The 25,061-nt window shown below is 40.0% G+C and overlaps 2 protein-coding genes across 4 annotated transcripts in view; one reads left to right on the forward strand and one right to left on the reverse strand.

The window, feature by feature from the left end:
* Window positions 1-18,080, reverse strand: part of LOC143292601 (uncharacterized) — a 57,399-nt gene extending 39,319 nt beyond the window's left edge. For all 3 annotated transcript variants that reach the window (XM_076603053.1, XM_076603052.1, XM_076603051.1), the window contains exons 1-8: window positions 17,717-18,080; window positions 15,910-15,979; window positions 13,027-13,126; window positions 11,115-11,501; window positions 6,249-6,384; window positions 2,867-3,003; window positions 2,193-2,296; window positions 1,041-1,205 (exon numbers count right to left, since the gene is read on the reverse strand). In XM_076603053.1, coding sequence (XP_076459168.1) covers window positions 1,041-1,205; window positions 2,193-2,296; window positions 2,867-3,003; window positions 6,249-6,384; window positions 11,115-11,501; window positions 13,027-13,126; window positions 15,910-15,954 — 1,074 coding nt within the window. In that variant the 5' untranslated portion in view covers window positions 15,955-15,979; window positions 17,717-18,080. The remainder of the gene's footprint in view (window positions 1-1,040; window positions 1,206-2,192; window positions 2,297-2,866; window positions 3,004-6,248; window positions 6,385-11,114; window positions 11,502-13,026; window positions 13,127-15,909; window positions 15,980-17,716) is intronic.
* Window positions 1-25,061, forward strand: part of LOC143292602 (uncharacterized) — a 204,591-nt gene that overhangs the window by 136,147 nt on the left and 43,383 nt on the right. The gene's annotated exons all lie outside the window — the stretch shown is intronic.

Consider the following 25,061-nt stretch of genomic DNA (forward strand, 5'->3'; position numbering starts at 1 on the left):
ACAACCGACCCTCAGACAACGCAAATGTCCGCCATGGCGGAAGCGCGACACAGGATCAGTTTCGCTGATTACAGTAGGCAGTTCTCGGAACGAATACACACTCGCACTCGCACACAAGTAAATAAACGAACAATGGATTGAAAGATTAATGGCTTGTCTTTATTTCAATTATGTTTTAAACAAGATTTATGCACAATTTCACACAAAAATCATCAAGTGAAAAGTGACAAATTCCAGCCTGCTGCCGGCTTTCCCGCAGCCTTTGTTAGCGGGTGCCAGTACCTACTATATGACTTATCATCACTGATGAAAACAGAACTGGTAAACAATCCCTTTATTGTGAACATTTTCCCAACAATAGGATGGTATGAGAGAGAGAAGTAAGGTGTGTTCTTCTCTGTGTGTGTGTGTGTGTGTGTGTGTGTGTGCAAAAAAGAGCTAGAGTGGGGGTGGGGGAAGGAGAAATAAGGCCTGATTATGTGTGTGAGTCAGATGGTTAGATCTGTGTTTGTGTGTGTGTTGTGTGTGTGTGTGTGTGTGTGTGTGTGTGTGTAAAAGGAGAGAAGGAGAGGAGAGGACCCGAATACAACAAAACAATAAACAAACAAAATATTCATTTCAAATATAATAATACATAGAACTACTGACAATTCATCATGAACAAAAAATACGGTCTGTTGATCTCATATAGATAGTGACAAGATGAGGGAGGTGGTAGTGAAGAGGTGGTGGCAACTAGAATATAAAAAAATTCTTAGTAGGCTAGTGAAGTGAATGAATGAGTGATGTGAATGAAAAGGGGGCGATACATGAAAATCCTTGCTGGTTCAAACATTTTATTTAACTTTGTTCAAAATATGACATACTAGTTTTTTTTGTGCATTTTTTTTTTCTATCTACACTGATATGTCATGTTGTTTTTTTTTTTTTTATTAATCATTAATAAAATTATTATTAAAAGCATCATGTCTATGAAAACAAAAAACGAACTATATGAGCAAAGGAAGAAGAAACAAAAAAAGGAAAAGAAAAGTACTGACCATCACTGGTTTGTCTTTAAACTTGACTTCGTATTCTCTCAAGAACAGAAAGGCTGCATTGGCGTCCTTGTCCGTTTTGAATCTGATGTACCAATAGCCATTGTGAGCAAACTCACAACTGACCACTTTTGGACACTTTTCGTGTTGGAAGATGGCCTCTACTTCCTGCAAATACACAACAAAGCATATGTCGAATTCTTGTATAAAAAGCAAAAATATATATTCTCATGCTGGACATGTTTAAAACATTTTTTTCATCATGAAAGCAAACATACATCATTCACAAAATACCATGTAGCATTCAATGTGTGTATATCTTAAAGGTTGAACTGATAACCTACAACTGTAGAAGTACAGAAAGTGTAACAGAAGAGAGCTGAATATAGATGAGTTTCTTGCTCACAGTAACAGGAGGCCAAAATGGTTTTCTACAATACTAAGCTTTAATACAGCACACACAACTCTTTATTTCTTCTCAATTTAAAAAAACAAACAAAACAAAAAACAACATTTGCTATGCTTCCTTTTTTCAATTACTGCCATTCTAAACATCATCTATTGGAAAAATCAGGGATTACTGGAACCATGAAAATACAGCTTTCCTGCAAAGAAATGCTGATGACAGAAATTCTTACAAGAATTTGAGCTGTGGGAATACAAGTCATTATTTATCAATGGTTTGTATCAGTTGAAAATCTGGTAAGGAGCAGAAGTGCCGCTGGACTTAAGTCCAAAAGCGTGAAAGTCAAACATCTGAAACTTGCCAAACCAGATAACACTGACACCAAGGAGAAGATCAATTTACAAAATTTCCCAAACCTGAAAAAAACTTCAAAGAGCCATTCTTTAAATTATCATTGTATCACACACACACACACACACACAAATTACTTGCATGATTACATAAAATGTGAAAATCACTTTTTTGTTTCTTGAACAAAACAATACTACTGTTGCCCCTGACTTTTTGGGCAAACTGAACAGAAATGGATGTTTCATTATTTGGTATAACAGTTTCAGACATTGGGTTGTTTTTTTTATGAAGCCAGGTTCATTGTTTTCTGCTTTTTGTCGAGCTGGACATCCATCCAACACAAACAATTTCTGTCTTTGAGGAAGTATGAAAAAACATAACTGCTAAAAATCACTTACAGATCTGGGAGTATCCTGTGGGATTTCTCTCAGCATCAGTACACTGCGGTTGTACTTGGGTCGCACTTTGGTACCTGTGGCGTCAACCTGAACATGACTGGAACCTGCATAACAAAGCACAACCTAAGTAAGTTAAGCTCACAAAAACTATAGAGCTGCTGAACACTTACGTTTGTTGGCCAGATATATTCTGCAGTAAGCATATTTTTTCTCATATTGTAAGATTCAAATCATACCTACTGTCAAAAATGAGCTAGCTTTGTAATCAACCTAAAGACACCCAAAGAACTGTTACAACTGGTCACTAACCTGCAAATAATATAAAGTAACTGAAAATACAAAGCAAATTTTAACAAGCAATGCAGCTTTGAAAGTTTAATTCAGTTTCCAGTTATGGCAATGATCTAATATCCAGCAGGATTCAACAAGTACACTGTACAGTGGCAACAAATACACAAAAACAAAGAAATAAAAAAGCAGAAAATCTCTCAGGGAGAAAAAAAAATGAAATGACCCAAGCAGAACAAAAAGAAATCTATAAACTGATTTTATCACAATCATAAAAAAAAATATAATATACCGATACTCTGTGATCCATCAAGCACTCTCAACCCTACCTAGTAACCAACAAAATGAAATGCCTGCAGATTCTCATGCTAGAAACCTAAACTCACTTCTAAGCACTTCCACAATCAGGTCATAATCTCTGGTCAATTTGACCACTTGGTTGAAGTTAGCAATGGTGGTAATGTTGACATATTGATCATCATCCATCTGGGACTGAAGATAGTGATCCTGCTCCAAATTGTCCCTGAAACAGCAGGATTGAGTACATTAAAATATAATACAATTTGTAACAACAGTATCTGACAGCATACAACAATATAAAATCTGGCACCACACAATCATTATCATTCACATCACACTCAAGCATTATCTGCCATCATCCATAAACTGACATTGTAAACTACTTACAGAAAGCATAAACAGTTATGCCCTGTCTCCACAACTCCTTAATCCCCACCCCCCCACACCCCCTCACCTCACATCAGGCATGTTCAGTTGTTGTTTTTTTAATATGGACTGTCAAACTGAAACCATTTACAAAACCAAATTTGGTAAACATCATACACAACTGCTGATTGTTTTAACCCTTTCGCTGCCAGGAAAATAAGATTTAAGTGAAATCTATTTGCCAGGGTTTTTTCACACACAAAAAAAAACAGGTATAAATTTTCAAAAAATTCTGTGCTCTTTGTTATTGCAGAAAGACCCATAAAAGTATATATTTTCTGAAAGGGAAATGAATAAAGAATACAAAGCACATGATGTTTTCCCATTTTATATATTTTTAGTGACATGCTGTTGTTTTGAAATCAGTGTTTTGTTTTTTGTCACATTTTCAACTTGTTCATTACAAACATCTGTCAGGTAATTTGCATTAAAATATTTTCTGGACAAATGGATATCTGCACACACAAAATCATACTAGAACCACCACAATATTAAAAAAAATGAAAAAGAAATAGATACATAATGCATTGTGACTTCTGCAAGTGATAATATGGATGTGAGGCCACGCCCCCTCAGTCTCCACCCCCCTCCTCTTCACCCCTCTCACGCAGTCACTTTATCCAGTTCTCATCAGACCGCGTTGGCTGAGTGCCAAGAAAATAGCCCATACTGTGTCCTGCTAAAAATTAGGTGACTTCTGTCATCTGCTAGAGCTGAACAGCCACACTCACTGATAGTCGTATATTGGCCACTCTCTTGATTGCTCCCTTTATTTTCTATCAAATCATCCTATAAATGTTCACCACTGTCTTTTCCTTCGAATTTATGAATTTAAAGAAAGTAATCTTGGTTGATTTAGTTCGCCACAATTGCATGTCTTGAGCACGGAGTCAGTCCGACATTTTGTTGAGCGAGTGAGGAGAGGAACCAGGCAAAGACTGCGGCCAGTAACCCAACCAAAACGTTCAAATAAAGGACTGCCTTATGACGCAGATGGTGTTTCTAGCAATGAATAGAATCTAGAAAGATTCCCCAAGCTAAAACTACCAGCATTTTTGTCAATGAACTGAATGCAAAGTAGGGAAAAGTCACAATATTTCGATGACGAGTTATCTCGTCATTGTGGCAGCAAGCGTACATGGGGTTAACATCACCAATTTCCAATGCAGTATCATCATCCTTCAACTGTTTTCACAATCTCTTCACTCCAGACCCAGATCCATTCCTTTTTCACTCCTGATCTCTGTTGCTAAAAAGTTCTTTCTTTGTGAGTTTCCTCACTTTGTTCATGCTGATGCAAGATACTGAAAGAGATCAAGTTATCTCTGTAAGCTGTTGCACTGTGAGTGGATGACAATCTGCTACAGAAGAGAAACCAGTTACAAATGGTCCAACATGACCCCGCTCCCTACTTGTTGATGTACTTCGTAGCATGTAATCAACATCAGGATAACCAGAATCACTTCCGTTAATCAACATTACTTTAATTTTCTATCACTTTTTTGTAGTTGCTATCAATCAACATTACCTTCATTTTCTATCACTTTTTTGTACTTGCTATTGTTGACATTGTGCAAAAAATCTATAAAATTCTAGCCACCTCTGTACTGTATGTGCTGGCAGCCATGCTTCAATTTTTGCTTAACAAAACGCATCAAAATCAAGCAAAAACTTCCTGAGATATATTGCTTCGAACACGCATCACAGCAGGTGCCATCTGCAAGGAAGTAAGCATATTTGCATGATCAACTGAACTGTAGACAATGCAGTTAGTTCAGTTACTCCTGAAGCATCCATATATCCACGCTCAGAAATTATAAGGCTTAAAGTATAAAAATAATAGATTTCTTGCAAAAGATATGAAAAAAAAGTATTAAAAAACAAATTAAAATAAAAAACAACTCAAAACAACAAACCCAAATTACATCTTTTGTTCACCGCCATATATATCCCCCCCCCCCCCCCCCCCCCCCCCGCAAAATCATCTGCACTATTAAACAGGCATTACTCCTACACTAATCATTCAGAGCCCTCAACAGGCAGCCACACCCAGAACAGTCTGCCAGTCTCAGTACTGACAGTCCACAGGGAACCGTCAATGTTATGTCACCAAGAGGGAAACACACCAGAGGAGACCCTGCACTGTTGCAGAGTCACTCTGGTCGTGTTCAGTAGAGCCAAAAAGCATGTGAAGCCTTAGATTTCTCAAGTGCCAGAGCTGTCCACTTAACCCTTTGACTTCTGGAACTATTTGTGGGGGGGGGAAAATGCTTTTAACTATATAAAAGTGTATGTTTTCTGGAAAGAAAATAAAAGAGAATACAATTATTACATGTTCAGAATACAATTATATGTTAATGTTGACAGGATGAGATGGCCCCAATTAGGGGAAAATAATCAAGACTTTTAGGGGAAAAAATATATTGTGGAGAAAAAAAGAAGAAGAAAATTCGCATTTGTGCATTTCATGAGTGGAAATAGTGCTGAAATATTTGCAAATGTATCAGACACAACTGCCAAGTGCAGTATGTTGTTTTCCTCCAGTATCACATTGTTCAAAACAAACAGTGAAACACTATATATAAAGTGATAAACGAACATACACCCACACACACACCCTCACAAACACTATCACACAATATTGCAACACAAAAGCTCACTGTAAACAATATTTCAGCTTGAAGCTTTTATCTGGAAAGTTTCATAGTAAATGAAACCCCTAAATGAAGGTTTTAAGCTGAAATACTTCCCTGTCCCCTTCCTTCAAACACGCATCGAAACAGTCGCCATTTGTAAGGAAGTAAAGTAATTTGCATGACCGGCTGGACTGCTGATAATGCAACTACCCCTAAGAGCCGATATATCCGTGCTCTGAAGTGAAAGGCTTTTATCCCAACTGAAGATCAAACATACAAAATACCCCATCACGATAAGCTAGGCATTGGACTCAATGATATTGCTGCAATGTATACACTGGCCACCCCTATCGCCTGCCCCAGATAAGACTTTAAAAGGCAAAAAAGAAGGAAAAATAGAGCATACCTTGAGAAATAATACTCCAGTTGGCTCAAAAGCTGCTTTCGGAGTTCTGGCGATGAAGTGGACTGGCGACTGGTTACTTCTGCTGACCCAGAGGCTTTCATGGTCTCTTCAGCGTTTTCCTGGCCATCTGTATTTACTGAAAATAGATTTCTACCATGACCTTCATGTCTTTCTTCCTACAACCCCAAAGAATAGAGCACATCGATGACTTTATGACCCCACTCCTGCAGTTCATACCTCTTTTTCTCATATATTAATACAGGTGGAGAACTTTTTACTTTCCACATATGGGTTGCGAAAACTTGCGTGCGCATCACTCCCGGCAACCGGACACTTCCGCCATCTTGGGGTTATGGCAACAGACTCCGGCTGGGTTGTGTTCAAACGCTGTGTAGCTGATCGTTTTGTATAATGGCGGGGAAGACAATTTTTGTCAAAACAACATTCAATATATTGAAATATTACTGAAAGAAGCAAGGGAACGGTACAATGCCAAAATTTCGGTGATTGGCAACATAGATCCCTACGAAATATCAAATGGGGACCGGGATTTTAGTCAAACATCAGTCCCAGCCTCTGAGTATGGGGACCTGTACAATAGTTATTTTGATCTTGGCAAATCTGCTTTCACACAGCAGGACTTCAAGCCACTTAATTGGAGTCTACCAACAGTTTGTGGCCGACTGAATTAGTGATGCCGCTTGTACTTTGGATCAGTCAGCATGCATTGAATCACAATCATTCTAGATGTCTTGCTTTTGGGAGAAGTGCATGCAAATGGTAGTTTTTGAAAAGGGATGTAAATATGAGTGAAGGGAAAGGCTCAGTTGCACGATTTACTCATATGAATTTTATCTATTTTTTTTAAATAAACCCCAAAAAGGAGGGTTGATGTTGGTTGGAAGAAATATTCTGTGTGTGTGAGTGTGTGTGAATGAGAGAGAACTGCAGATTTAAAATAATTTATAGTCCACACTTTATAGATATACCTGGATGTTGTGAAGCTACAGATCAGAACATGATCTACAGAAACAAAGTTATAAAAGTGTGTCATGTTATATATGTCTTCAGCTATATAAGCACACTTCACCACTTGTGTCAGTTTATCACTGTGACAGAAAGACAGTGGGCAGGAGAGTATGTTTGCCATGAAATTAAAGATTTTAGTATCTAAACAATGCTCAGTTGAAGGACTGAATGATTAAACTGACTGATTTTGTACCTGTGTGGTGTGCTTTGAGATGCAGGCTTGATTTAGACTGTAGCCAGTAGGTTTGATATTTTCCATTCATATGATAAATATCCAGGGTTGAATGATCAGCAGTCTCAAAATATATTTTTTTAAAAAGAAAAAAGGTGCAATTGCTGAATATGTTGTAGACCTCCCACAGGAGGAAAATAAAATTGAAAAAAATAGCACTTCTAAAATTCATTTGCTTTCATCACCTGCAATAGGCTGAATTTGGTGGCAGAAATGTGAAATGTGTGGCCAAAGTCAAAACATGCATCTCAGAAATTCAAAGGTTGTGTGCAATGTAATAATTTGGTGTGCATGCTGGCTTTGTGTGTGTGTGTGTGTGTGTGTGTGTGTGCGCGCGTGTGCACATTTACAGTATCATAGTACATGTACTGATATAATGTGTCTGTATGTGGGGAATGAGTATGCATGTCGTAGCTGCTTCAGTTCTTATGTGTGTGGTGTGTGCATGTGTTCATGAAGGCAGGGATGTGTGTTTCATTAGCACTTTTTATTCCATATGTGGTGCACATATCTGAATTCATTTAAACTTGAATGATAGTGTGCATATTTCAAATATATATATATATTGAGAGAGAGAGACAGAGAGAGAGACAGAGTAAAACTGAATATGTCATATATGCAAACTGTAAAAGGAAGGATATTTACAAATGCATTTGTTATACTTTTTCCAAAATCAAGTCTTACATTGACCTTTTATTATCTCTTAAGAGAAATTCACATGTGGTTGTGTTGCTCATAGTCATACTCATAATGCAAAAATAAATCATATTTAATAATAAAAGATATGTAAATGCTTAAATAATCAAGAGATCACAAAAAACTATAAAGTTACAGTACAATTCAAACTGACATATCTATGAACGCTTAATCTATGAAGACTGAATGTATCAAGAACACTGAACAATATGAATGAAATCGACTTAAGACACATACACTTGTTTGGATATTAAAAGAAATCATATGAAATTAACCCGACATAAAAAACCTGGCATACAATGTATGCAACAAAACCACACTATAAATGAGTCATAGCAAACCAGACCTCATAAAACATCACCTTTCAACCATTCAAGTTCAACACACACACACAAAAACCTGGTCATACATAGGCATCCACACACGAACTCTGCATAACATAAATACACACACACACACACACACACACACACACACACACACTTGAACAACATACTAAACAAATATGATGTACATAAGTACGCATTTTACTCCCTCCATCCCACCCCTCAAAAAAGCAACAACCGCAACTGAAATGTTGATGTTTCAGGTTTTCCACTCCCAGCGGCTGAATGAAAAGGCTCTTTCCAGACCCAGGATCATCATGAGAAAGGACGGTGCAGTGAAGTCAGCACACTGTACATGCATGGCTGGCATTGGTGAGACATATGTACACATGTAGCAGCTGTTATGTTTTGGATTGACTCGAGAAAACTCACTGGAGTTTGTCGCTGTATTCCTGAACACCCAAATAAAAGAAGACCTTTCCATCATCTTTCTCAAAACTTCTTTTGTGTATATTTGGAATTTTCTATGTCATTTTTCAGTCTGACATTTTCTATCAAAAGTCAGTTCATTTCTTCTTACATACATCCAATGATACCTGAAGTGAGATCTGTGTGTGTGCCAACACTGAGAAGTATAGGTCAGATCTGTCAATGTGTGTGTGTGTCCTTTGTGGAGAAAAATGATGATTGTTATGTGCTGTATCAGCACTGACATCTAACAGTTCTTCAGCATGTGAAGACAAGTCAGTGGACTCTGCAGACTTGTTCAACTCTGACAGTTCTTTTGCTTCTGCCTGTCAGAAGGTTTTTTCCCCATGGGCGCCATGCCCACGATTATGAGTTGGAATCCAGTCTGGGTCAGTGTACATTTCATATGCAGGTTCACCTGTGGGCACACCAAATACACATTTTGTAAATTACAATACACAAAACAACACAATACAACGCATCTTTATTCATCCATTTGGAAATAAATTGTGCATCCACACGCTTGTCAGTCACCCTACACACTATCTCAGCCTGCAGCCAAGTCTACCACATATACATGACAAAGGCTGGACCAAAGATATTTTTTTTAAAAAGCAACAAACATAAAGCAAAATACATACAAACAATACAACACAGCAGGTACATTTCACACACAAAAACACATGCTGTAAAATAACATGAATACTAAGAAACATAATTTCAGAATAAGAAATGCTTTAACTATAAAATCATTGCGGATTGTTAAATGAGGTTTAGTATTTTAAAAAAGTAATAAACTGCTATATGCAGTAACAGAGACTTAGACTTGTAGAGATGTTCTAAAGTAGCATGTATGTTAAGATAAAATATTCTGGAATCAGAAATTCTGCAACAAATTATTCATTATAAATAATAAATCTTGTATATAATATATTCTGAATTACATATTGACCACTGAAGACACAAAGGTTATAACTAAGTCCTTAAAAAACAAAACTTAATAATCAATTTTGTACAAACAGGTACAGCTATAAAATGAAAGATGATGACTGAGTCTATAAAAACTACAAACGGAGAAAGTTTATAAAAACAACAACAATAACTGTTGGTTGTAAAATAAGACGCTGTTGATAAGAGGCATCGAACATTTCAGAACATAGGACTGTAAGCACATCTGACACAGTCCCTGAAGACCTATGGTCTGAAACATTGGACGCCTCTTATCAAAAGTGAGTCTTAATTTACTTTCTCCATTTGTACAAACCTTTTATGAATATCTTTTATCAGTCTCTTACAAATCTGGTGCGCGCGCACACAAACACACACAAGTGCCATACACAACACAGTAATTCTACAATTTTGAATCGATGGCAATGTAGTGTTTTGAAATATACACCGTATCACATCAACCAGTATTTTCTTTAAATCTGTGAGACTGTGAAATATTCTTTCATTAGGCTGCTTGGTCTTTTTCTTTGTTTGAACTTGGGACAGTCAACTGATGACTCGATAATGCTTACCAATTCAATTTTCACTAATAAAATCATCAAACACCAAACACAGCTTGCAACTGACAACCCATTATATTGCATAACAGACAGTACAACACATACCTTTGATGGTGTGGCTTGACAGTGTTGAAAGTCTGTTCATCAGCACAATCCATTCTCGCAGACGTGTTTCCACAATTTAGCGGACATTCGATCTCTCCCTAGGTTGTCTTGACTGTGGGTATTCTAAAATAAATGCTAGCATGACCTATTCTGGCATCCTCATCTCTTTGTGTATGCATCCGACTATGCCGCGGTATGAAGTCATGGTCTTGACTCAATGTCAACACAGTCTCCGCTTCTTTTTCTACCTCCACATGATAGCGGATGGCATGCGCTGCCAAGGACGTGATGTCATCTCTTCGCAACCCATTGCTAGTACTTATATTCTATCTTTGAGAATGTTTTATTTGCTACAGTACTCATCATTTGAAGAACAGACACTGTTTATGCGCAGGAAATAGTTTCCATAGTTTTATAATTAACATGAATCACATCTCTCCACCATCTTCACCCCCTTTCTATCCTACCCTTATGTCTCTCCAACGTAATGAATCAAGCATACCTGGGCCATTATCCACAACAGCCAAAGATGTAGCATCTTGAGACTGAGAAGAATGATCTTTACAGGGTAAGGAAGCCTCTGCACCTTGTACAGAAGCATCCTCTGCTCTTTCCACAGGTGCCAAGGCCTCAGCTGGCTTTGCAGCTTCTGCCTTCTCCATAGCAGAATCTGCTTCAGCCTGAGGATTGCCGCTCACTGTATCCACAGGCTGAGGTGGCCTGGATTTTGCGTCAATAGACCGAGATGGGTTAGCTTCTTGACCCTCTTTTTCCAAAGACTCCCCAGTGGGCCCCGTGGGAGCAGGAGGGCTGGCCGACACAGGGGAGTCTTGGGAGTACAAGCCACCCCCTGCATCGTCTGCTTTCACATCTCCATTTGTCAATGGTTCTGAAATGCAAAACACAAGTTCCTTCCTTCACCAGCCACCGTGGCAAAGTGGTTAGCGTCGCGGACTGACAGCTGGGAGGACGCGGGTTCGAATCCCAGTGGAGGTGTGTTTTTTGGCCCATGGCCGGCTCCCACCCAGAGCTGAGTGTGCTGTGGACTTAAATGGGAAGACTGGGACCACACAGTCGTTTTCTCCGCATAGGCGGATAGTAGTTTGCACAGGACAGAAATGTCAGACCCCTGCCAGAGTCTGCACTAGTGGGTCACGGTTAAGTATGTGTAATTAAATGGGAAGACTGGGACCACACAGTCAAGTGTCATCCACTTCAAGGATACGTCTTTGGGTGTGTTTCCCAAATTAGCTGACCAACACTGCAAGTGTCTGTATCTCTCAGGCCTGGTTAATGCCAGGATATCATTATGACAGGAAGCGTAGAGTACAGCCTTGTCACGCAGTCCCAAACCAAAAAAGGACCTCCATAGCAACATCAACATCATCATCGTCATCCTCCTCCTCCTCCATCATCATCAATATAAACAAAAAAGTCTCAAAGTCTGTGGCCTTTCATGCCCTGCTCTCATGGTGACCTCAGTTTCGATACCCCTCCACTTCTGGGCTTGGGGTGAGTCCTATCAATGTCTTCAGTGTTGGCAGATTCATGTGGGGGCTGTTGTTTGATGGATGTGGCGGCGGTCTCCACTCAGGGAGGGACGCTCACTCAACCTGGCTCCGCGACTAAGCCATTATTGTCGTTAGCAGGGGTCTTAGTAGGTGGTGTCCTAAGTACGTTGAATCAGAAAAGGCACCACTGAACACCACCGAAGTGACTCAGCAGCAGTGCAGGGTTTCCTCTGGTGTGTGGCCTCCTGGCGAACTAACATCGATGGTTCCCTGCGGACTGCTGACGCTGGAACTGTGACGGACGAACCCGGGTGTGGCCATGTATGGGGGAATCTAAATGAGCGGTGTGGGAGTAATGCCACTGAAATGGTGCAGATGATGGGGCAGCAAAAAAACAAAACAAAAACAAAACAAAACAAAAACAAAAAAAACAAAAACACACACACAAGTTCCTTCCTTCTGGTTAGTTTTACCCTGCCTGCAGAATTGTCAAGCATATTTATATTCAGATCCACAATATAAGAAATCATGGACAAGTTATACTTAACTTGTGCTGTAATGTACTAAATGATGTCTGAGTGTGCAGACTGAACAACTGTTTGTGATGAGAGAAATATTCTGGTTAAGTAATTTGAACAATTACTGAATTAGAGATAATTCTTCATCAAATATTAGAAAAGAATACACAGAACCTGTCAAAAGTAGTTTCTGCCTAGTTCATAAACTAAAACTAAAGATGTACATGAAGGCAAAAGCCTCTGGAAATCCTGCATTGACAATATGATGTGTACGTAAATTGTATGTATTCTTCCTTTTGTTTGAGGTGCTGGCTTCCATCTAGTTCTAACACCTAACCTCTTGCATCACCCCTGGTTAAGACAACCAATTTCATAAAAAGCTTACCATGTGCAGTCTTTAAATTGGTGCTAGCAGTAGAAATATCAGCTTTTTTGGAGAAAAATGTTTCAGCATCAGGGTTTAATCCAGACTTGATCTTTTTCACCTGTCAACACAAAAACATGTACAACTACAAGCCATTAGTTCTAATCAACATGAATAATAAAAATGAATTTTACACTCTTCTTATTCAAGTTACTGACAGCGTCGGTAGAAATATATACACCTGTCTACTGACACCATACCTATGCTTGTTTTTTTCTCTCATTCTCTCTTGCCTCAACTGTTAAAAACCTCTTTGTCTGGTTTTCCTTCTTGATCAATCAACTCTTCAGTACATATATATAAAATTGGGTTGCCTGACTTGTCTTTAGAAAAAGAAGATCTGATCACAAAACTCATTAAAATGAAAAATCATGACTCCCTACTGCACATGTATAAATAAAATTACCCACCCTTATCTTTATGACTGTCTCAACCTCTACACAGTACACCCCATCTTGCTCTCTCTGATCAGCAATCAATCCACCCCGCCTGAACATCACTTGATAATTGATTCAAACAGTCCACTGTTGGTCACCATTCTGTCTCTGGCCTATCTGCTTGGAATAAGCTCCCCATTTCTCTTCTCCTCCAACAGACCATATTCACCTCCTTCAGATCAGCTCTAATACTCATTTATTTCCAAGATAATGGCTTACCACCAAGTTGCAACACTCCACCTGTAATTTCAATCCCCTGTGTTAGTTTGTTTTCTCTTGGCTCAGACACTTGAATTCATTTTTACTAGCTGTTCTTGAGCATAGGTCCGCATGACTATGTTTCATGCTTTCTTCTTAATATTTATCATAATGTTTAATGCATCAGACTCAGAGGTCTAATTAGAGACTAATTAGTATATGATATATCACAGAACTTTCATCTATTTTCTTATAAACAATATCGAGCATTTATGAATCATACCATCATCATTATTAAGTTACATCATGACAATACCCAATTTTGATACTCAAGAATAAACCACATGATTTTTGTTTCATGACTGCTTTCAAGGAACAAATGGGATATATCCAATGAAAATAAAGTAGTATAATAAAGTAAATAAATAAATATCAACAAAATCTTATCACACTGATTATTCTGAATTGTTCTTAAATGTTTAACAAACTCCAGTCAAAACATTCACAAATTCAATTTCAAATGAACCCACACATCTTCAGAAAATATCAAGATTATTTCTTATACATATGTAAAATTTTGGCAGTCAACTGCATGAACTTCTGTTTTGTTCCTAAAATTTGGGGCATAAATCTCTGATAAGATTTTGTCTGAACAACCAAACCCGTTTTCTGAGCTGCAGACATTGCTAGGCTTCAGAAAGTCCAGAACTATGCTGCTCGTCTTGTCTTTCGGTCCTGTAAATTTGATCACGTCTCTCCTCTCCTTCATACACAGTATCTTTCTGATCTCGTTCATCCTTACATACCCTCTCACCAACTCTGCTCTTCTTCTGACACAAGTATGCTTAGGATCCCCCCTGCTCAAACCAAAATGTATGGCCAACGCAGTTTTTCATTCCAAGCCCCCTTTCTTTGGAATCAACTTCCTCAGCCTCTCCGTCACTCATCTTAGCTGCAATCTTTCAAATCCAGTCTAAAGACCCATCTTTTCCCCTCCTGACTAATTCTCAACAGCTTATCCCTTTCCAGTATGAACTAAAATGACTATTTTTGAGTGAGTTTTGATCATTTTTATTATTGTGTACTATTTACGATTATGTACTATGATGCGTGTGTGTGTGTGTACACGTGTGCTTGTGTGTATTGTGGGTGTGGGTGTGTGTGAGGAGGGTGGGGGGCAGGGGGGGTGAGGGGGGGATGAATAATTTTCAATGTTTGGTGTACAATTTTTCCTTTTTGATATTTACATAATTTATGTGTTCTATTTGTAAATGCCTATGGCTTATTTTCAAGATTAGGCGTAAATGCACATAATAATAATTAATAATCACCTCCAAAACATATATCAAAAAGCACCTCCTTCCCAAACCAATCCTTAGAATTGAAACTTAAAGTACTTAGGTAGGTAATGCTTTAAAAATAGTAACAAGCATATACAGTAGGCTTGACTAAATAAAAAACAATCAAATGACTTCGTTATAGAAACTATAATTACACCCCAGTCAAGTTAAGCCATGGGGTCTCTCTGGGGGTGTAAACCAGACAATAAACAAAAGAAACTGAACACTGCAGTCATCAAGACATCAAAAAGAGTTCAAGTAATTAAAATCGTACTGCTCAGTCACACAGTCTGAGATAATTAAAAATGCAGTTGCCATACGCTAACTGCAGTGATGCATACAAAGGATCTCAGTTCTCACATTGTGGTCTGGGAAGGGGGATGTTGGGGTTTAGCTTATATAGTTAAAGGCAAGATAAAGGTCTTAGTTTTCAAAGGTGTTTAGAATTGTGGGTGGGGGTGGGAGTAGGGTGTTAACAATTTAACATACAGAAACTAAGGAAGGTGTGTCCACATGTCAACACAGCCCAGCTTTACCACAAAGAAGACAGCACACAATGTTCCAACAATACAGCTGACTGGCTATTATGCCACACTCTACAGCCTAACAATCCCCACCCTTCCCCTTCCTCCCATGGCCCCTTTCAACAATGTCAACCAGCTTACAATGTTATGCCTAACAAATGGGTTGATTGTATACTACTGTGCCTGTGGCAACTCCTAAAACTAGTTACACCCATGACCTCCCCCCTCCTCCCCCCAAAAATCTCGGAATAAATAAACACATTTAATTCAGTAACTAAAAATCTAAATCTGGATATAAAAAAAGAAGAAAAGAAACAGGCAATGAAATAATCTTATCTCACTTACAGCCACACTATTGTTCAAATCAGATGTCTCTTGATCCGAGATCATCTCAAAACTTTGGTATCACGAAAATCTGAAAACAGAAACAAAACATTACATTAGTATTCACTGTACAGGTAACAGTACCACTGTATTCAATGATACACACAGCTATCTCAGGTAATGTAAAAGGTTGACCATCTCCAGCATTTTTGTTGCATGAGACAACAGAGAAACAAAAGCAGTAGCATGCTTTCATTCAATTTGTTTCCCAACATATTTATTTAACAAAAGTGTGGGACCAAAAAGCAAAGATAATGAGTTAATTAAATTACAAACATTGAACAAGAACAGCACATCAGAGAGCTGCAGAGAAACAGATCCATGCACCATTAGAAGAAATTATACATCAATAATGTGGGATTGCTACCAATTTGATGCCCACCTTATTAGGGTTTTTTTTCCAATTTTTTTTAGCAAAACATTTTCTTCTTTACACACTGGACTAAATTAATTTATCGTCTTCTTTCAGGCACTCTGTACTATTTTCATTTATGATACATAATTCAGAAAGTGGTAACACATACCAACCAAGTGCCATGCAATGGCAATATCCACATTTTATCCTATCCAATTTGGGGCTGACGGATATGCATGCAAGAGCATAAATGCTGAATTTTAAATAAATCTGCCTGAGATACATATTTGCTGATGGTATTAAGCAACAACATGGAAATAAATAACAGAAATAACTGCATCGAGTGATCTACACCTAAATGTGTCAAAATCAGCTAAAATTTTATCAAAATCAAATCACTGAAATGGCAACACAACATTTCTTATATTGCAAGAACACTTCAGAACATTTTAAAATTGTTTGCAGAACTTTTGTCTGATGATGACCAAATCTAATCACCAATCTAAAAACAGCTGAATCCTTGTCTTGGCAACGCGGTGTGACTGCAACTGTGCAAGACTAAGTTCACACTCGTCAGAAACAAAAAACAAAACAAAAAACAAAAAAAGTATGTTCTTCTGGGATCAGTTCAACTTTTATTATCATCTAAACAAAACATGACTTCGGTTGGCGTCTTTACTCATTCATTTAATATTAAACTCCGAGAAACCTTTTGAATATTCGGTTGTATGTGTGTGCTCGAAAGCCAGTACGTACTGTTCTGGGTCAGCAGGCTAACACGTCGTGCACGCGATTATCAAAAGTAAAATCTTAAAACAGCTAAACTAAAATCAAATTCACCAACTGTTAACTCTACCGACTCGCACTGTGCATGCTTTCGTTGCTGTTAGAGTTACGGACTAACACAAGTGACAGTCTAGATAAGAACTATCACTGAAGTGTAAACTGTGTCCGTATGAGCGCCGCCATCTTCTTCCGCTCCAGATAGAACGTCCTTCTACGGCCCCATCCCTTTGGCGAAAAGCACGTGCGAAAATAATATCAAACATAAAATCTAGTTAGTTCAAAACAATGATTCTAACCCCGATTTATTCATATATATGTATTTACAAATCGTCAATAATCCGTTCCTAGTGTCTGAACTCTCAACGACTATCAAAAAAGACAAATAAACGAGGACAGACCGGTTTCATCTTTAAAATTTGACTAGTCAGATAGCTGTTCCATACAAAATTAGTTAAGTCTACTTTACTCCCTAGTTTTAAAATATTTTTTCGTAACGCAATATCAACTCTACATATAACGTAAATATAACGCAACAAACCGACACAGATCTTCAACAGAAAACCAAAGACACTGCGACATGGCGGGCACAGCCCAAACCTTCGTCGAATTCTGCATTGACAAACTTACCTTCGTGTCCGACAGGAGAATTTCCACACAAATATATGCCAACGTTGAAACTGCTCACTTGACACTTTTACACTTGATAGCTGTTTGTACGTTCTTACCGAAGTCCAAAATGAAAACGGAATAGCGTGAAAACACCGGTTCCACCTAGTCTTCTTACAACGCCACTGTCACATGGACGATCTATCGAACATGGCAACCGTTCTCATGACTTAGCAAATTATGCGCTTTTGTTTTCACTCAAAACACAAACGCTAGCTTTCACTATGACTTTTCAAAACACCCAGATTACTTAGTCTATGTTCTAAGTTTTCTCTCGTTTCTTTTTCTCCCTTTTTCTGTATGTGATGGTTCTGCGCAATCAGGATATGCATGGAACGCGGAGGAATATATTTCCGCTCGCCTCGAGGCATGAGAGTCTTTTTACTGTAATGGTATCACACAAATCATTGTAGACTTTTTTTTCTCTTTTTTTTTTCTTAAAAATATGTGTGTGTGTGTGTGTGTGTGTGTGTGTGTGTGTGTGTGTGTGTGTGTGTGTGTGTGTGTATCAATTTCATTTGTTAATGTCCACAATATCTAACAAGTCACTGTTTTTGACTGTTGTCACAAAACATTTCATGTCATTTCATACTGCCCAGTCTTTTTTCTCTTTCCTTCTTCCCTCAATATATAAGTACTGTTTCAATTATATCTTTTCTTCTCTTTTATCCTTTCCTTTTTTCATTCATATGTTTATGTCAGAACTGGTCAATGCCAACGAAATTGATGTGAATTTACTATTTTGTATCTACATATTGCCTTAACAACAGTAAAAGTACTTGCTTGGAGTTTAAAATCTGCTAAAAACAGTTTTCCCAGCAGACATGGTATTGCACAGTCTGGAAAAACACACACATTTTTTTGAAAACAACAACAAAAAATACATATATTATACATATATTAGTCTGTATTAGCATATACATGAATGGATTCAGAAGACATCCTGTATTGGTCTTGAGATGCCAAAATAATCAACCTGATGATTGTGGGCATTACATCAAGAAGAAGAAGAAGAAGAACCAAACTTTCTGAGAATTTCTAACGTTGCTTTCCCTGCCCTTCAAAGAACGAGGTCATCGCTCAGAACTAAAGATTGGCACTCTTCTAAATACCTTGGTGTCTCAAACATGTCAAAACAATTTTGACTAAGGTGGGGAAAAATGTGGGTTTTCTGCACTGTCACCTGACGATAGGAGTGATCAATATCAATCAAGGTCCAAGGCTACAAAGCACTGAAGCACCCAGTCATAGAATATGCCTGCACCAAATGGGACCCAGCAGCAATTCTATTTCAATTATTTACCTTCTACTTTCATTCATATATAATGTATCATTTTGTTTCCTTCTTAGTTTATTCATTTCATTTCATTTCAGTTTTAATGTTTTATACATACCTCGTAGGCTCTCAAAGCTTTTCCATTATTTATCTTCTACTTATCTTTCATTTTTATATATAATGTATCATTTTGTTTACCTCTTTGTTTATTCATTTTATTTCAATTCAGTTTTAATGTTTTATACATACCTCGTAGGCTTTCAAAGCCTGACCAGCATTGGGGGGTGGGGGTGGGGTGTCAACATGTAGGTTAGACATCAGCTATTTCTTTCTGTTTTTTGAAAGCAGATGTACTGGGACATATGTGGATCAGCCTGTACACTTTTGACAACACCTTCAAACTGAAACCTGTTCAACATTTAGCAGCCTCATTTGCCTTCAATAGAACCTCCATAGTAACTTTCCTTTTGGTAGCTTCACCTCTCTCTCTCCCTCTCTCTCTCTCTCTGTCTGTCTCTGTCTCTCTGTCAAGCCACACATTCTTTGCAACAACAGACATGTCAGTAACAGTCAACAAACTGACCTTGGACATCATTTGAAAAAGAAAACATTGACTGCTGAAACATCGTCTGCTGCATATGACCAGGTTCACACAGCCAATCCAGTTGAACATCTTGGCAGGTTCATAGAGAGCAAAATCTCAACTTAAGTGAAAAGTTTAGAGTTGTAAAAAGTTTATTATGCAATGATGCTTAGCTCTGCACAGTGCAATGGTTGTAACACTGGATCTGAAATGGGTAAACACAGGTTTTATTGGAAGGGACACATTATTCCAGGTAAACATGTCAAGAGTCCCCATATATTGTACTGTTCTTGAACCGCTCTTTGTGGCATAATCATAAAAATGATCTGCCTGGTGTTATACAATCATCTCAGACCATTCTGTATGCAGATGACTGTGAACTTTTCAGAAACAAGCAAACCCTCCAATCAGACCTGATACCACATGAGTTGTGGGAGAGGGATTACCTTCAGGCAAAATTTAAAACAAAAGAACCAAATGCAGCTTTATTCCAGTGTCAATCCAGCTATTAAATAACAGTAATTGATAATCAGATGTATGACTGAAAATAAATGCCAAAGTGTATGAGCATGGAATATGACATCTTAACTCAAAGTACTGTGAACTGCATACTGTTATTATATGTCTATGTCAACTTTTAGTATACTATTATGTCTATCCTTTAACAGGAGGTCAGGTCAGGGGCATAGCCCTTGCTACTGGTACCATGTAACCCAGTACTACCTGCCACATGTGAAGTCTCCCAACGATGGACCAGGCGGAGGAGGAAACCTTTTCCAACGGCTGTGAAGGCGAAAGAGGATGACCAAAGGGCAGGGGGAGCTCTTATCCTTGGCTGGAAGTGCTCCTAGGAGACGGAGCTCCAAAGAAAAAACCTGCACCTGCCGAGGCTGTCCCACACATGGCAGTATCTGCACCTGTGGGACTGTGAGCGTCGGTAGGCGAGAGGGGAAGGGACTGCAGAACTCCTCCTCACTAAAAAAAAGTCACCTGTGCTGGTCAGGCAACCAGGCTAATGTCGGAACAACAAGCTAACCCTTCAACACCCAGCTTTCCCAAGCCCTGCAGTGATAGAGAAATGGTAACGGGGACAGGCAGAGAATGCTGCTGGCAGTTCCTACTCACGCAGCACGCAGGCAGCTGTGGGGTGATGGTAATCCACTGTAGACTGGGGCAGATGCGGCGCCCGTATCCTCCCACAGTGTCAGAGCAGCCCTTTTTAGGGAGAGCACTGCTCTCCCCACATGGGGATAAAAGGATCCCTAAACAAAGCCTGCTTCACCTAGTACCCAGTAGGAAACCGCACCTACTTGGACATCCAACACTAGCGGTCAAAAACAACAAGAAAAGAACCAGGAGTCATGCCCTGATTCTCGGTGCCTGGAATGTTCACACCCTCTTAGACAGAGACAACAGACCAGAAAGACGCACAGCGCTCATTGCTAGAATGCTTGATCGCTACCAGGTGGACATAGCAGCCCTGAGTGAAACCAGGTTTGCGGGTGAAACCCAGCTGGAGGAAGTTGGAGGGGGCTACACCTTCTACTGCATTGGGAAGCCAGATGGCACCCCCAAGAACCTCAGGCATGGGCTTTGCCATACAAACCAAACTTGCACAACAGCTTGACAGCCTTCCATGTGGTATAAACGATAGGCTGATGACCCTGTGTCTGAAGCTGTCCAAGGATTGCTTCTCCACAGTCATCAGCTGATGCCCCGACGATGACCAATCATGATGACATCAAAGAAGCCTTCTACGAGGAGCTCAGCTGCACCATTCCAGCGGTAGACAGAAAGGACAGGCTGATCATCCTTGGGGATTTCAATGCCCGCGTTGGCTTGAACTTCTCCTCATGGCCAAAAGTCTTAGGACAGCACAGCACTGGTAAATGCAACTCCAACAGACTACTTTTGCTCTCTCTCTGTGCGCAGCATGGACTGACCATCACCAACACCCTCTTCCAACAAGCGGACAAGTACAAGAACACATGGATGCACCCCCACTCCAAGCAATGGCACATGCTGGACTATGCAATTGTCCGGCAGAGGAACAGAGGTGATATTTCCATTACACGCTGCATGAGAGGAGCAGTCTGTTGGTTGGACCATCGCCTGGTATGCAGCAAGATGAACATCAGACTTGCACGTAAGCTCCAACCAGCCAGGCAGAAACCCCCTAGGAAACTGAACATCCACTGCCTCCTTATCACCAAAGACATGCTGCAGCAGCAAATCCAAGCAGCTCTCCAAGAAATTCCTGCATCGACTGATGTAGAAGAGGTATGGAGCACCTTTAGAGATGCTGTGTACACAGCAGCAGCTGCGACTCTGGAATCTCCAAGCTCCTGAACACACTGCATGTATGGCATCAGGATCACATTTCCAATAAAGACTGCCAGAGGAAGGAGAAACAGTTCTTGCAAACCAAGCAGCTCATACAGAAGAGGCTGCATGAGATGAAGAACACGTGGTGGGAGAGAAAGTCTGAAGAGCTTCAGACTGCTGCTGATGCTCACGACATGAAGACCTTCCATGATGGTCTCCAAGCTGTGTATGGGCCAAGTGTCACAGGATCAACCCCTGTCCGAGCCTTGGACCAGACCACCTTCCTGACAGACAAGAAAGACATCCTTGCCTGCTGGGCAGAGCACTTCAACACCCTCCTGAACAGGCTCCTCAACAGGGACTCGTTCATATCTGATGAGGTAATTGCAGCCCTCCCACAGCTACCAGTCAATGACTCGTTAGCTGCCCCTCCCACCAAGAAGGCCCTGAAGCTGACAACATCAGGAAAAGCACCAGGAGCGGATGGAATCCAGGCTGACATCTACAAGTATGGATGCGAGGTGCTGACAGACAAGCTGACCGCCCTGTTCCAGTCTATCTGGGAGAGAGGGGAGGTCCTCCAGGATTTCAAGGATGCTTCAAATGTCCACATTTACAAACTGAAGGGAGACAAAACATCCTGTGATAACCATCGTGGAATCTCTCTCCTCTGCATCACCAGCAAGATCTTCGCCTGCATCATACTGAACAGACTGGTTGACCATGTCTCCAACACAGTCATCCCTGAAGCAAAGTGCGGCTTCCGCTCAGGCAGGGAAACATGTGACATGGTGTTTGCCATATGCCAGATGCAAGAGAAGTGCCGTGAGCAGAACAAGGAGCTCCACATGGTCTTTGTAGACGTGACTAAGGCCTTCAACACGGTGAACCGCCACGGACTGTGGAAGATCCTCCTAAAGTTTGGCTGCCCAGAGAGCCTAATCCAGCTGATTGCATCATTCCATGATGGCATGCAGGCGAGAGTACAGGAAAATACTGACATGTCGGATCCATTCCCTGTGGTAAATGGAGTGAAGCAGGGCTGTGTCCTGGCACCCACACTGTTCTCCATTCTCTTCTCTGCCATGCTGATTGATGCCTTCCAAGACTGTGACCAGGGCATCTACATTCAGTTTTGCACAGATGGCAAACTTTTCAACTTGCAGCGACTCCATGCCAGGTCCAGGGTGTTTGAGGCACTGCTGAGAGAGTTCCTCTTCACTGATGACTGCGCGCTTGCTGCACACACCCATGAGGACATGCAGTTTATTATGGACAGGTTCTCAACCTCCTGCACGCACTTTGGACTCACCATCAGCCTCAGCAAGACCGAGTCGATGTACCAACCACCTAACTCACAGAACGCCAGTGCCTCCCCCCCACCTGCAATCAAGATCGATGACACAGAGATCAAGTCAGTCAATAAGTTTTGCTACCTGGGCAGCACCCTATGCAGCAACAGAGCCCTTGATGCAGAAGTGACGCTGCGCATCGCCAAGGCCAGCTCTGCCTTTGGCAGACTCAACAACAGGCTGTGGAACAATAAAGGCATCAGGCTCAGCACCAAAATCAAAACCTACAGAGCTGTTGTGTTGGCCACCCTGTTGTACTGCTGTGAAACATGGATGACATATCACTGTCACATTCAACAACTTGAGCAGTTTCACCAGAGATGCCTACGAAAGATCCTCAGCATAAAGTGGCAAGACAGGGTCTCTGACCTCCAGGTCCTAGAGAGGAGCAGCCTGCCCAGCATTAAAAGCCTGCTGATCCAGTGCCAGCTACGCTAGACAGGATACGTCTGCATGAGAGACAGCAGGATCCCGAAGATGCTTTTGTATGGCCAGCTGAAGGAAGGCCACCATGAACTTGGAAGACCCTGCAAGCGCTTTAAGGACACCTTGAAGACAAACCTCAAAGCCTGTGACAAGACATTGCTTCCTGGGAAACTGATGCTCTTGATCGCTCTCACTGGAGGGTGCTGTGCTCTAGTGGCATAGAGACATTTGAAAACAAGAGAACGCTGGCCATTAAGGAGAAGCGTGAGCAAAGGAAGCAGGGCTCAACTTCTGGAGACGTTTTCCCTTGCAACACCTGTGGGAAGTGCTGCGCATCCAGAATCGGCCTCTTCTCCCATATGAGGACACACACCGACAGATAAGCCTGCCTGCCTACTCATCTGTCGGACCGACGGGAGACTCCATCATCATGTCAACTTTTAGTATACTATTATGTCTATCCTTTAACTGTGATTATCATTACATGTGTATGACTGTGATGGTGTATGATTTACTCAAAATTACTTTTTAAGGGTTTCTGTTGTTGTTGTCTACTGTGATTATCGATTGTAATGATGGTTTTCCCTAGGTTGACATCTTAATATGGTTTATCTTATACATGTTGAATGACTGTGATTTTCTTGTATTGTTTTTCTGTTTTACACCACATATAAATTTCTCATGTTGAGATAATAAAGTATTCTGTATTCTGTAAGTGGAATTTAATCCAGGAAACTGCTCCATCATCAACACTGCAGCAAAATCAAAGCCCATCCAACAACATACACCCCTATCACCACTGGCTACACAAGAGCTTATAATCATGCATATTTTGTTGTTACTATTTGACATTGAATGACTCTCTTTGAAACAAGGCACAGAAACAAATAAACCTGTATCAATGAATGTGCAGTGGGAAATTGCTTCAGGAATGGACACAATAAATAATTTCCATGTTCAAGATCTGGATTAACACAGACTTTATACAGACATGTACACCTCAATATAAATAAGCCCATGGATACATGCAAAAGATACAAGCTATTTTGTATATGTATTTCTTTTTATCACATCAAATTTCTCTGAGTGAAATTTGGCCTGCTTTCCCCAGGGAGAGCGCATCGCTACACTATAGCGCCACCTTTTTTTCTTTTTGTATTTTTTCCTGCGTGCAGTTTTATTTGTTTTTCCTATGGAAGAGAATTTTTCTACAAAATTTTGCCAGGAACAACCCTTTTGTTGCTGTAGGTTCTTTTACATGCACTAAGTGCATGCTGTGCACGAAACCTCGGTTTATCATCTCGTCTGAATGACTAGCATCCAGACCACCACTCAAGGTCTAGT

This window comes from Babylonia areolata, chromosome 18, assembly GCF_041734735.1.
Source record: "Babylonia areolata isolate BAREFJ2019XMU chromosome 18, ASM4173473v1, whole genome shotgun sequence".
NCBI lineage: Eukaryota > Metazoa > Mollusca > Gastropoda > Neogastropoda > Buccinidae > Babylonia > Babylonia areolata.